Below are 14,300 nucleotides of genomic sequence, written 5' to 3'. Positions count from 1 at the left end.
GTGATAGAACAAGAGGGAATGGCCTCAAGCTATGACTGGATAGGTTTGGACTGGACATTAGGAAAACAAAAATTCACAGAGTGTTTAGGCATTGGAATGTGCTGCCCAAGGAGGTGGTTGAGTCACCAGCCCTGGATGCATTTAAGAGTTGTTTGTACGTGGTGCTTGGGGATACGGTTTGCAGGGATGAACTTTGTAGAGCAGGGTTATCAGCTGGACTTGGTGATCCTTGGTGAGGGTATTTTCCAACCTGAATGTTTCTGTGATTCTAGAGAGTAAATCTTTGAAGTTTGTTACAGTTAGGAGTATATTTTTAATGACTTGACCACTAGAACTACTACTTTCTTTTCAGTGCCTTTCTGATCAGTTCATTATGGAGTCATTAGTAAATAGGTAATGTGTGTCTTTCAGAATTAAATGGAATGGGACACTATCATACATAGTTTTATGGATCTTTCAAGGAAATTATACTGCACAAGTGATAACCAACCCCTGTTATGGGAGAGATTTACTCCTATGCAGAGAGGCCACGTAAATAGGTGGGGAATGAGGTTTCTGTAACTGTAAAACATCACATTCAGGTTCTCAGGTCTCACCAGACTGTGCAGTGTAGGACTTCTGAATACAGAAAACTGTTTCTTTGATTTTTTGGGGCACCTGGAAACTTGATATAAGATTGAGTAAATTCATTTTTCTGCCTTGATTTACAGCTTGGTAATATTTCCCACATTTTGTTCAGGTTATTCTGGTACAAAGTTAGCAATAATGTTTGTGAATATACTCCTGAAAGTTTTATTCTGGGGAAAAAAAAATACCATCCACTGTGCACTGTTAATGCTACAAAAAGACTGACAAGTCTTGCTTCAAAGATGCGGTTTTATTCTCGGCAATTACTGTTCTCCCCTTGGTGTTTTTATTCCATGTGTGCAATTACATTCTATTTTCTTCAGTGCCAAACATGATTTTGTACTGCAGGGGTTTTTTCTTATTTGTCCTAGAAAGCCAGTGTACATATAAGATGAAATATGTGTGCAATTATACACTCCTAGCTCCTATTGGAAAGCTGATACTTTCCTCCTGCTGCAAATCTTGAAAGAGCAATACGGTGTGCAAGCCCTCAGCTCAAACCACTGTAACTTGGGACACCTGAAGAATCCTTTTAAATAGTGATATTTAGATATAGGATATTAATACAATATTAAGAACTTAACATAAGCTGATTTTTCAAAACCCACACTTGAATTTACACCTGGCAGGCAGAAAAATGTAATTGCTTTTCCAAAGTGGAAAGAAAAAGTGAAGTAACAGATGAAAGAAATTGCAGCTGAGTTATTAGAGCTGTGCTTCAGTATAAGATGAGAAGATTTTTCTGCCACAACTGTGTGTTGGGTCTTGAAAGTCCCACCGTGGCAATCGTCCACTGCTTGCTTACCCTGTTCTCAGACATAGGATAGGATAGGATAGGATAGGATAGGATAGGATAGGATAGGATAGGATAGGATAGGATAGACCAGACTGGAAGAGACCTTCAAGATCATCGTCTCCAATCTATCATCCAATACCACCTAATCAACTAAACCAAGCACCCTATCAAGTCTCCTCCTGAACACCTCCAGTGATGGTGAGTCCACCACCTTCTCGGGCAGCCCATTCCAATGGGCAATCACTCTCTCTGTGTAAAACTTCCTACTGACCTCCAGCCTAAACCTCCCCTGGCGCAGCCTGAGACTCTGTCCTCTTGTTCTGGTGCTGGTTGCCTGGGAGAAGAGACCAACCTCTCCCTGTCTACAACTTCCCTTAAGGTAGTTGTAGTGAGCAAGCTGTGTTTTTCTGCACTGGTCTCAGTCACCGCTGACTAAGTATTTTTAATACAAGCTATAAGAAATTAAGCCAGTCCTTTTTCTGACTTTTTCCAGTAGTATTTAAATGCCTGGAAAAATGCTAGATGTTCACATTCTCATGCCATTTATCCCAGCTTTTAAAGAGACTGAAATATGCGAGACCCTTCTGACTTTGTATGATAAAGTTAAATAGTTTTAACTTATTTGAATTGGTATTTTATAATGGAACTGGAAACACCCAAGAACTTGTTTGCATAAATTCAAATAATGCTCTTTAAAGCCTCACCAAGTTTTTTTAATTATCTACACATTTCCAAATCAACAAAGTCATTTTGATATTTACATACTTCTGGTTTGAAATCACCTTCTGAATCTGGGAAGTCTGGGTTTATATTCTGGCAGCCAGTTTATCTGAGCTTTGCTTTGGAATTTAAAGCATATTCGATTCTGACTGGAAGTAGGGAAGATAGAGGTGTGTGCAATTTGGTATTAAGAAAAATGGGATTTGCTTCCAGCTTTTCTTAGATGGGCTATTTCTAGTCATTTCTTTCATGCTTCTGCCCCTCCCCTCTTCTGTAACTTGGCAGTAATATTACCTGTCTCACAAGGTTCATGTAAAGGATTAATTCACTATCACACCTTGCAGCAAACAGCTGTAATCTATTCAGCCAAAGCCTACAGGCTAAAAATATATTCACAGACTTCAATAAAATAAAGTTTTCCCACACAATGCCAAGGCATATATTGATTATTCCCTTCCCTGTTCAGTGGGAAGAAGTGCAAGTTCTGCACATGGGCCAGGACAATCTGCTAGGTCAGCAGGGGCTGGGACCCAGCTGCCTGCCCAGTCATCCTGTCTGAGACGTTTGTGGTTTGGGCTGACAGCTCTACACACTTACCATCACCAGGGCTGGGCAGCTTTCAAAGGACTGCAGCCAACAGAGTGAAGGAGGTTACTCTGTCCATCTCCAGTAAAAGCAGAGCACCACCCACATCAGCTTGGGTGTTTATAGGGGACAATGAGAATCCATCAGTGTCTACCAAGATGGTCATGGCCAGAACCCTTATGTCTGTAATGAAATGGGGAGGAAAGCTCCATGGGCACCAGCACCCATGGGCAAAAGGTGCTGGGAAAGCTCTTTCCGACTAAATGCCTGTGGCTTAGTTTCAGAAGAAAACTGCAGTAGATCCATCAATGTATGTGTAGAAAAAGTCATCTATACCATGTAATTATCTTTGCTGCTTTGCAGATCATACCTGAATTTGTGGTGTTTTCCATGGTGTCTCAGAGAAGGATGTTTTCTAGTAACATCTTGAAATTCTCACACACTTTTCAATGTACTACAATGTAAATTACTTAAGAATATAGTAACTATCCTAGAGCATTGTGCATGGAGCATATATCTGTTGTCTGCCTTCTTGCTTAACAACTTGCCAGCAATCTAGTAGAACATAACTAGTTGGCTTTCTTTAGCTGAACCCTGTTGTATTTATTTTCTAAATCAAAATCTATTCAATCTGTCAACAAAAGCAATGTTCCTTTTCCCGCTGCCATAAGTATCTTCCACCTGTCCTTATCGTCAGATATCTTTCATAATAAGCCCATTGGCTTAAATTAAATCAGCTTTCTTCAATAGAGTGAATCGTATGAACTTACCAAGTTTGACTCTTTTTCTTGAACGGTTTTTATTGTTCACTTTCGTCCTGTGAGTAGTTCTCCTGTGATTTTAGTCTGCCTAATTCAAACCTAACTACCTCATTTTCAAATTTAATTGTGACTGTAACTATGCTTCCATTGTAATGTGGTGCAAACCCCTTTCCTTTGTTTGGCTTATAGTCTCTGTTTAGAGTTAGACTCTGTTAGACTTTGTTAAAGCACTTGCAATCACAGCCAGCAGGACACACATATGTGTCTTTCTAGTCACAGGCATCCCAACACTTATAGGTGAAATAAGACATGCTGGACATTCTTGAGTGATGATAAATGTATTAACAAACTGATAAAACGCCTCCATCACATTGTGTGTCAACTGAGATAATCAAAATAAAGTAAAACATTCTATAAGAACAAATACATTTCATTAAAAATTGGGTCTGTCATCCTGGCAAACTGCAAGCATACAGTTGGGATTATTTTTTTCCCCTCACTGAATATCCTCCATCTCCCTCAGGCTCCAGGACTTGATGTTTCTCACTTTGCAACACTTCTTCGGCATACATGAGATTTTTCCAGTTCCTGTTGACTGTATGTGTGTCATGTTCCTGGTTCACATGCCTCAGGGAAAGCTCTGCCTTCTTTATACTGGCTACCTTAAATAATTGCCTTAGGTCAATTTCAAGCCAAGCAACAGATTTAAATACCCAATGTGGAATAGGAAGTGGCTCACTCTCTAGTCAAGGAGCTTGCAGCTCTTGTTTCTGTGCATTGCCTGGCTCAATCCAACTTAGAATGAGGCAAGTAACATACAAGATTCATCAATATGTCTCTTCCAACATTGGTGATACGGTAATATTGATTGACCATGAGATGCTGTGGAAGGAGACTATTTTTTCTGTGTCTTCTGTCTACTTTATACAGAGTACAGAAAGCTAACTCTGGAATTCAGAAAGGGAAAAAATTCTAAGGAAAAATGTAAAGGAAGAGACTCAAAAAAAGTTAGAGACAAAAAATTGGCTAGACCATGACATGGGGGCTGGATAAAAAACGAAAAGGCAGGAACTGAATGTGGTTTTCTTGACAGTGATTTCACTGGGAATCCTGAGAACTGATGTGATAGTGGGGATAGAGGAAATGGATATCCACAAGCATGTTTTATGGTTCTCATGATCATCTTACAATGACCTTACTCTGAGAAAAGAGATTAATAAGGAGAAACCTGGAACTGGCTACACAGAGTATAGGCACAGCTTGAGTAAAGCAAGTCATGAGAGAAAAGTCAGCTCTTATTAGCCCAATTGAATACTAAATGTGCATTCTGTCTCAGCTGCACAGCCCCTGTGTGACACACTGAGTTTAAACCACCCTTGCAGAGGTAATCAGTAATTGTGTTTGTTACTCTTTGGACATGCAGCAAATGAATCCACAGTCTGGTTTAAGAAATGTTCCCGAACAAGGATGAAACTAAAGTTCTGAACATGCAAAGTGCTATAGAGCACATAATTAAGTGGGTATCAGACTGAGGTTCTTTGTCCAGAAATCAGTCTTAGTCTTTCCTCTTTACAGTGATGTTGTGAGGAAACTTAAATGCATGTACTGATGCAGAGGTCCTAAAAATCCCAGTATATCTTTGTATTTGGTCTGGAGGAAAAGACAGTGCTTATTTCACTACTAGAACAATAGATTAGTTGCAAAAAAAAAGTCTGGTCAGCTTAGAGACATAAACTGATAGCAGCTTCCTCAGAACTATTTCAAATCATCATCATCCTGGTTTTCATATGTGAAAATATCTGTCTTACTTAGAGTCAGCTGTGAAGCCAAAGAAAGTCATGTATATTGGGGTTTTGCCCTTCAGGCTTCTCTGTTTTTATCCAAACATATCAGCCAATCTAATAAAACATAGGATTTTTCTTTTATAAACTTTGACCTGGCTGTATTTCAGAAGGGTATGTGTCTCCACATTATATATATATACACACATACACACATATACATATATATACACTATACTCTTGATAAGTAAGTCATAGTATAGTGAAATTTGAACATAATTTTATGCATAGTTGATGGAAGGGGGAAAATACTGAAAAAGGCCTTTTAAAGTTATGTATACTTTCACTTCAGTGATCAAGGAGTTTGTCAATGATGGAAGACAATGTTGCGGTTTGATTTGGACTATTAATTACTCTATCAACTGGATTCTGAATGATTACATCACCTGTTTCCAGTCCTCACTGAAGACTCTTTCAAAGGGAACAGATCAAGCTCTATTTTATAGAATTTGGTTCTGGGATAATTTGGCTTTGTTGTCAGCAGAAGTTGTCTTGGTGTGTAAGTACTGGTAGAGGGAGGCAGTCCATATATACATGTTTTGAACATTTGTTTTTTGCTATGTTCATGCTTCCACATGCATAATTATAATGATTTTGTATGGCCTTATGGAGGGACAACTGCAGAAGGTGAAGTGAAGTTTTCAACTCTTGTTTCTTGAGTTCTTCTACAGGGAACCAATTACCTGAGATTTGGTGTTGCACTCGTTGGTTTGGTTTTTGAGATCGTTGCTTTGTTGGCTGTGTCACCTGGTCTCACGTTAGATTTTTTTGTGTCACTTTTGACACACATTTTTGCTCCTCAGTAAGTTGAAAAGCTTTTTAAACAAAACCCCAGAAGTATTAGACTGAGAAGATGCCTGAAATCACTGTTTCAAATCATTATCATCCTGGTTTTCCTATGTGAAAATATCTGTATTACTTAAAGTCAAATGTGAAGCCAAAGAAAGTTGTGTATTTTGGGTGTTCAGCCATGTTCCTCAAACAGAGCATTAGCCTGAGGCTGGGTGAAGTTGTAGTGAATTGTTGTCTGCTGCATCTCCTGTGTGCAGTGCCAGAGTTGTATACAACTTTGCTGTTGACTGTTGATCTCATAAGGAGTCTTTTGAATATATAATGTGTTGTCAAATAGTAATGAGAACTCCATCACTGTTACATTAAAAGCCTGACTATATGCAGGCTAAGAGCCTTCATTTAGAGGGGAAGCTGAGTTTCCAGACAAATTTGCCCCACTGTTGCACACAACTCAGCCTGACTGTGAAAGTTACCATGAGTAGAAAAGTGAAGCAAATAGCCTGGCTGGATGACAAGCTGCAACAGGTCTTCCTCTGTAACATCCAAAGTGTGGTAGCCTCACAGGAGTTTGAGAGAAGAAGGCAGATACTCCATACCATGAATCTGTGCTTGGGAAGTCTCCCTTGCTCAGCCAGGGTTGTTGAGGGAGAGACACTTTGACCAACTACTGATTTAAACAAAGTTGATTTACAGTGATACTGAGTGTGATTTCCTTTTTATCCAGAATTCCCATTATAAAATACTTAATTTTACAACAAGTGACATTTTAAAGTCGTTGTGCCTACACAATGTTACAGGCTTACAAATACTTTTAGGTAGTAAGGCTGAATTCTGTTGCAAAAATGTGTGTCTTCTGAAGGTGTTTGCTCTATGGAAATACTGGCTTCTGGTTTAATATTTAGTGTTTGTTTTTAAGCTGGCCAACAAGTACTGCCTCATGTGTATTTGTAAAGGTATGTTTCACAAGCATATGCTTTTAAACTCATGTATAATCTGTCTGAGATAGAAATCCTATGAGAGTGCAAAATTCCCAGGAGAAGAGCTCACTAGGACCAAACCTTCCCACCCGTAGGAACACAGATTCAGGGCACAGTTTGAGGTGGCAGGGCTCAGAGAGGCTGTGGACTCTCCATTTCTGGAGGCATTCAAAACCCAGCTGGACATGTTTCTGGGTGATTTACTCCAGGTGATCCTTCTCCAACAGGGGGGCTGGACTATATGATCTTCAGAGGTACCTTCCAGCTTCTCTGATTGTGTAATTCTGTGATTTGGCATTGTTTTCTCCACACCTCAGTGTCAGCACTGTCATCCAGCATTTGATGAAATGTGTACGTTGTTGTCTATTTTTAAGAAAGCCTAATCTGAAATAGGAATGACCTGAACATTGTGCTTTCAACTGTTTCTATAGGGAATATTACATCACCATGGTGAAGTGGATAAGCAACACCAAGGCTGTCGTGAGGTGGTTAAACAGACCTCAGAATATTTCCATCCTTACAGTTTGTGAAACCACAACTGGGGCTTGTGCCAGGGTAAGTTGCATATTTTTTCCTAAGCCCTCTCTTCAATGTTTCTTCTGTATTTTGTTTTCATATTCAGAAAAAGGTTTTCAGAAATCAGTTTGCAGTTGCAGTAGTTGCAAGCTGAGTATAATTAGTCAACAGGGAGGAAATGGCTGTGAGAAAATTCCAAATCTGGTGAAATGATTGCATGCAATTAGCAACTTTGAGTGACATTTTCACAATTACTGAGCTTTGTTCATTCATTAACTTCAGTGGAAACTGCAGTTGCTGAACACGATGTACTCTGACTATCGCTAGTGCAGTGACAAGCTTGCCTTTCCATCAGATATTTCCATCTGCCTGGTTTCTCCTCTCACACCCCTACAGAGTCTCATTTCAGATCTTTCAGCTTCTCTGAGTTTACATGTGTTTAAGGAAAAGGTGTAAAATTCTGATAATTCCTGGAAATTTGACAGCAGAATGAAGTAACTTCAGGAAAAAAATTAAAATTGAAAGTCAACAAGGATGTTTCATTTTGAATGCCAGCCAGGCTGAAATGCATTTTTCTGTATGAATCCAGCCACATCACATCCCTTCACCCAGCCTTCGACTTTGGATGCTCCTGCCTTACATCTTGCCATTTTCACAGTCAATCTCTTATCTTGAATGCAGTTGGCCATTTTCCCATTCTGAGTCATAATCTCTTCCCAGAACCAGCTAAAAGCAAAAAAATATTTTCTATACAGGCTGGTATCAGTACCAACAGTAGAGAGTACAATTTGGCAGTGTGAGTGAATATGAGTGATTTATATATGTCTTGGTTTGGCCTCCGAGTCAAAAGTGCCTGCTATACTGGTCCGTCATGTAAAAGTGTTAAGGGATTATATTTGAGCTTGTCTGCTTTTGCTACATAGTTTAGGTTGCTTTTCCTGATTGAGAAACTGTGAATATGTCTCCAAACAATGGATTAAGACTGGGAACACTGAAGTTTGTTGATGGGATTGCTTTTTACCTTGTTCCTGCAAGCCCTGTGCTATTTTGTTTAGGAAGTTGATCGAGAACCTTTATGAGCAGTCTCTTTTAATAGGAACCTTTATATGCTGCAAGGTCAATTGGACTTGTCTGAAGTAGGTATCCAGGGACCTGTAATCTGGGACATAATATGAGAGAGACAGACTGAGAAGTCCTACTCCAAAAGAAATAAAGTGCAGTGAAGGACCTTTTCAGATGGGTGAGGAGGAATGCTGATGTACTGTCACTGGAGTGGGTGCAGTTCAGGCCAGGCTCGTGCTTGCAGCCCTGTGTACTGCCAGCACTGCATCCCCTGGGATAAGGTGATGCTCTCAATTTAAATAATGGATGAGGAAAGGTGTTACTGTGAGAATTTAGCATTGTATCACAGCACTCAATTTCAACTGTAAACTACTTTTTTTTTCAGCATTTTGCACATGTTCTCAATTCCAAAAAAGTACTGTATGAAACCAGCTGCAGTGAGAGCTACAGATGTTTCATTTTTCAGACCATGTATCTACAGATGCTTCTATAGCTAATAAATTTTCATGACTTCATGTGACTGTGGCCATTTACAACAGTTGATATATATTGTATTTTTTTTTTTCAACAAAATGTGCATGATATTTTATTTTTTTTTAGATGGTGTGGTGTGAAATATGATTTGGACCAGTAAAAAACAATCATTTGTGCGATTTTTGTGGTTGTGGTTTGTTTTCACTAACGTCACACTACAACCTGTTAAAGCAAGGGACTGTGATTTGAGAAGGTCTCACCATTTGAGTTTGATAATGGCTGTTTTCCCAGTGTTGATGAAGGACCTAAAATACCCAGTTGTCAGATGATGCCTAGAGGTAAAAACAGAAATAGAACTGTCTGTGTAAAGCTTCTTGATAGCTAATCAGAAAGGACTGAGAAAGGTATTCTTAGATCCTTTGTGGTGTTCTACTGAAAAAAAAACACCTCTGAATAAAGCAGCTTTGTAATTAAATTAGCATTTGTTTCAATGTAAGCACCAATGAAAAGATGTGAAGATTATTACACAACAGAAAGGAAGTGTGAAATAGCTAGAGACCTTTGCTGTTCCGTAAAAGCAATTTTATTCTTTTTGTCTTTTTAGAAATATGAAATGCAGTCAGACCTGTGGCTCCCTAAACAGGTATAGTATCAATGCTCTTTCTGGGTGTGTGTTGTGTGTAACGGCTTTAATGTCATTTTTATTTAATTATGTGTTATTTTATGAGCTATTAAGCTCATGGAATACTTTTTAGGATCCTAAATTAATTTAACAGCTGAAGATTATAGCAGTGTCTCTGTAAACATGCAAAAGGCAGTTTGTTTCTCTGGCGTTGGGACTCCTGCCTCTGCATCACACAGAGGACATTTTGCTACCTAGCTGACCATGTCAGTGGCAAAAGGGGTTAGGCACTTCCAGAGAGTAGTTCAGCCCTTCAAATGGAGACACCTGGCTGAGTTTCAGAAGCAATATTCACTTCAGTATCTGGTCTCTCTGCATTCATTTAAGTAAGTACTTTGATGACTAGCTGATTACCTAACTCTTGGATGGTTAAACACAGATCGGAGAAATACCATTCCAAGCATGTCCTGTATACTGTGCTGATTTTCTTCAATTGAAAAATAACCTCACCAAATTAAACCCCAAAGAATTCAAAGATTAGAGGTCATATGGGCTATAATTTGAATGCATAAGAAGAATATTTCTAAATTCATACCCAGAACAATACATTGAACTAATATGTCAGCAAATTATTCCATTCTCATAGCTTTGGAAGAGATCTTCTTCCAAATAAACGGATGAAACACATTCTATTTCAAATACATTTCAGGCTTCATTTTGCACTGTGCAAATGAGAAATCATTTTTTAAAACCTATGGGTTTATAGCAAGATGTCAGGGGAGACCTTATTGCTGTCTACAATAAGGGTGGTTGTAGCCAGGAGGGGGTTGGTTATTTCTCCCAAGCAACCAGCACCAGAACAAGAGGACACAGTCTCAAACTGCACCAGGGGAAGTTTAGGCTCGAGGTGAGGAGAAAGTTCTTCACAGAGAGAGTTATTAGCCATTGGAATGGGCTGCCCAAGGAGGTGGTGGAGTCAACATCCTGGAGGTGTTCAAGAGGGGATTTGATGTGGCACTTGGTGCCATGGTTTAGTAGTCATGAGGTCTGTGGTGACAGGTTGGACTTGATGATCTTTGAGGTCCTTTCCAACCCTTATTGATTCTATGATTCTATTCCATGTCTTCCTGTAATATTTCTGTGTAAAGTTAGACATGGAGTAGTGGTGTCACATCAGGCTGCAATTTGTAGTAAGACCACAGTTTCAGAATCCCTTTTCAATGTACTTAATTTTTCTGTACAACTGCATCAAAATCAGTGAGTGTTAAACACGTACTTAGAAATATTTTGATGAGTCCAGGCTACGGAAATATGTGTTTTCCTCATCACTAGTAGGACTTATCTCTGTCATTATCTCTGTCATCTCTGTGTGTAAGGGAATGTATCCTGGAAAGTTCCTCTACATTAGGGATAAAAGTGACAGACATTTTTGTTGTGAGGGAGAGTTTTGTGAGGACTGTCACCCATGCTTTAGGACAAGACTGCACAATGGTAACTGCTGGCATGAGCTGTATTTACCTTTAGCCACCATGTTTTTGTTAATCTTAGCAAAATACATTTAAAAATCAAAGATTTTTCCCCAGCTGCCTTAGGAGTACAGCAACCACCAAAACCAAGGAATCAAAAAACCTAAGCTGGTGTTTTGTTTGGCAGCATAATGGAAACTGTGACAAACTGACGCAATCTTATGTTTCTAGAATGAAGAACCAGTGTTCTCCAAGGATGGCAGTAAGTTCTTCATGACTGTCCCAGTGAAGCAGGGAGGCCGGGGGGAATTTCACCACATAGCTATGTTTATTGTTCAGGTAAGGTTTTGATTCAGAATATTGTTAAAATCCTAATGAACTTTTACTGAGGACATGTGACCCAAGCAAAGGTTTCCACTTCCTATAGAAGTGGAAGTCACTGTCTGAACATGCGTTGTAGTCATTTGTCCTGTCCGGGTTATTACTCAGTTCAGAGGGACGTATTTGTATCTTCTTCCAGAATAAGTGGAATTCTTTCTGCTTTCATAGACCTCTGGTGTGGTAGCACATAAGTTCTGTAAACGAAAAGTACTTCCAAAGTGCTCTTTCTGGAAGATTTCCTCTGTATTTTTTATCTCTATAGTCAAGCAGAGACACTTTCTTTTTAAACCCTCCTGTCAATAACTATGTTTTATAGCCACAGAAATTCAGGACACCTGCAGAAATGCTCATTTTATCCTCTTCATATACACTTTATATGCAGAAGTATCATTTTAAATGTCAGTTCAGAATATTCAGGGTCTGGTCTGGTCTTACATGAAACAATAAAGGGAGGTAATACCCAAAACTTAAAATTTTGTGAAAATTAGGACTCTTATATTGCCCTTTGCAACATTTTCCAGTGGTTTCCATTTCCCAGAGTCATTACTTTTTCCAAAGAAGACTCTGAAAGAAGATTAATTTGTGCTGTGACTTTGAAGGTCACCAGTACGAAGTTGTGATGAACTAATAAAGGAAATTATGCCCTGGAACGGAATACTCCGAGGCATCTATTTAAATCAGCAGAGCATTAGTCCAGGTACTTTAGCAGAGCCATATGACATAGGAGAGATTATCAAGGTACCCAAAACATGAAAATAGCACCTGGCAACTCTATTATATCCCTTTATGACAGTGTTCTGGTATGAACATTATTAAGTCAGAAATATATTCACAGTGTATTGCAGACAGCACAAGAGCAAAAGAAGTTTGATGAAAATTTAACTGAAGGAGCAAGAAGATACTCAGTCATTATAGTAAATATATCAAGAAAGAATAAGAAAAGGGGAACAAAGAGTTGTCAAATTCTATCTTCCCAAGAGAAGCAACTCAGACGACAATCTGGTAAAGGTATATTAATATAGTGACCACACAAAAAATCACACTGAAGCAAAACTTACTTATTCAACCAAGTTTTATCTTGGTTTCTTTCCCATTATGAATAATTATCTTTAAATTGCATGAAGTAGTAATGATGTGGATGTAAAAATGAACTTGCAACATTCCCTTGGACCATCAAATTTGCCTTAAACCTCTAGGCTCTGATACTTTTCAGTGTTGAAGAACCCAGTAAACTTGATCCTAATCAAGGAAAATATTTCAGCAAAGGATTAAATCCAATCCTATTTAATAAAATAATGAAATATACACCTGCCTCTACATACATGTTTAATCCCACCAGAATAAGGGTTAAAGTCAGGTTTATGATTAAGTGTTTAGTATTCTGTCCTTTTTTAAACAGAAGTTGATGTCTGGGTACTGCACAGCTCTGAAAGTCAAAAACACTTCTGTTTAGGTCACCATCAGCATGAATACACAAGTCTGAGTGGTATCAAGAATGACAAATTTGCTTTTTAGTGTCTACCTGCTGCTGAGAAGAAGAGGAACTGTAATATCCTATGTATCAACCATTCTTCATCCATAGGCAACATTCTGCGTGCTAATGGGGCTGATACAGAGCAGTAAAAAACAGGAAATGTGTTTATATGGTGTGTTTTACACAGTGCATTAACCTGATTGTCCATTATTTCTAAAGCAAACATGGAGGCATAAAAATTATATTAACCATTGCACATAAAGTCTTTTGTCATATCAAATGTTTGTCACACCTTGTGAGAGCCACAGCAGCATAACAGGTGTGCTGCTGAATTTAAAGCAGTTGGCAGGTCACCAGTGCCCAGATGATCACAGTTCTTTAATGATGGAGCTTGGGTGAAATTGTAATTTGTCATTCATATTCTCATTAATTATCTCTACTACTTAGTACAGATATCAGCTCACGTATACAAAATCAGCCTCCAAGTATGAGAAAGTTAAAGCACAGAACCAATGTCAACATACAGTGACATATACAGAGAGAGTGATTGCCCACTGGAATGGGCTGCCCGTGGAGGTGGTGGAGTCGCCATCATTGGAGGTGTTCAGGAGGAGACTTGATGGGGTGCTTGGTGCCATGGTTTAGTTGTTTAGGAGGATTGGATTGCTTGATGAGTTGGAAACAATGATCTTGAAGGTCTCTTCCAACTTGCTCTATTCTATTCTATTCTATTCTATTCTATTCTATTCTATTCTATTCTATTCTATTCTATTCTATTCTATTCTATTCTATTCTATCCCCAACTAGATCAAGTTGCCCAGGGCCTCGTCGAGTCTTCCCTTGAATATCTCCATGGAAGGGGCCGCAACCATCTCCCTGGGCAACCTGTTCTGGTGTTCCACCACCCTCATAGTGAAGAACTGCTTCCTGATATCCAGTCTAAATCTGCCCTTCCCTAGTTTGAAGCCATTGCCCCTTGTCATGTCACCGCAGGCCCTTGTAAACAGCCTTTCCCCATCCTTCTTGAGGGCCCCACTCAAGAACCGGGAGGCTGCTACTAGGTCTCCCTGGAGCCTCCTCCAGGCTGAACAATCCCAGCTCCCTCAGCCTGTCCTCATAGCAGAGGTGTTGTAGCCCCCTTCTCATTCTGGGCCCCTCAATTTAAGAAGCACATTGAGACTCTTGAATGTGTCCAGAGAAGGGCAA

The 14,300-nt window shown here is 39.2% G+C and overlaps 1 protein-coding gene across 1 annotated transcript in view; it reads left to right on the top strand.

The window, feature by feature from the left end:
- Positions 1-14,300, top strand: part of DPP10 (dipeptidyl peptidase like 10) — a 324,986-nt gene that overhangs the window by 270,630 nt on the left and 40,056 nt on the right. The window contains exons 11-13 of the mRNA XM_068139088.1: positions 7,531-7,654; positions 9,756-9,794; positions 11,471-11,578. Of these exons, the coding sequence (XP_067995189.1) occupies positions 7,531-7,654; positions 9,756-9,794; positions 11,471-11,578 (271 nt within the window). The remainder of the gene's footprint in view (positions 1-7,530; positions 7,655-9,755; positions 9,795-11,470; positions 11,579-14,300) is intronic.

The sequence above is a fragment of the Melanerpes formicivorus genome, unplaced genomic scaffold, assembly GCF_026170545.1.
Source record: "Melanerpes formicivorus ecotype bairdi unplaced genomic scaffold, bMelFor1.0.p_v2 SCAF_5, whole genome shotgun sequence".
Classification (NCBI taxonomy): domain Eukaryota; kingdom Metazoa; phylum Chordata; class Aves; order Piciformes; family Picidae; genus Melanerpes; species Melanerpes formicivorus.
Note: the sequence above shows the minus strand (reverse complement) of the source record. Positions and strands in the feature narration are given on the sequence as shown.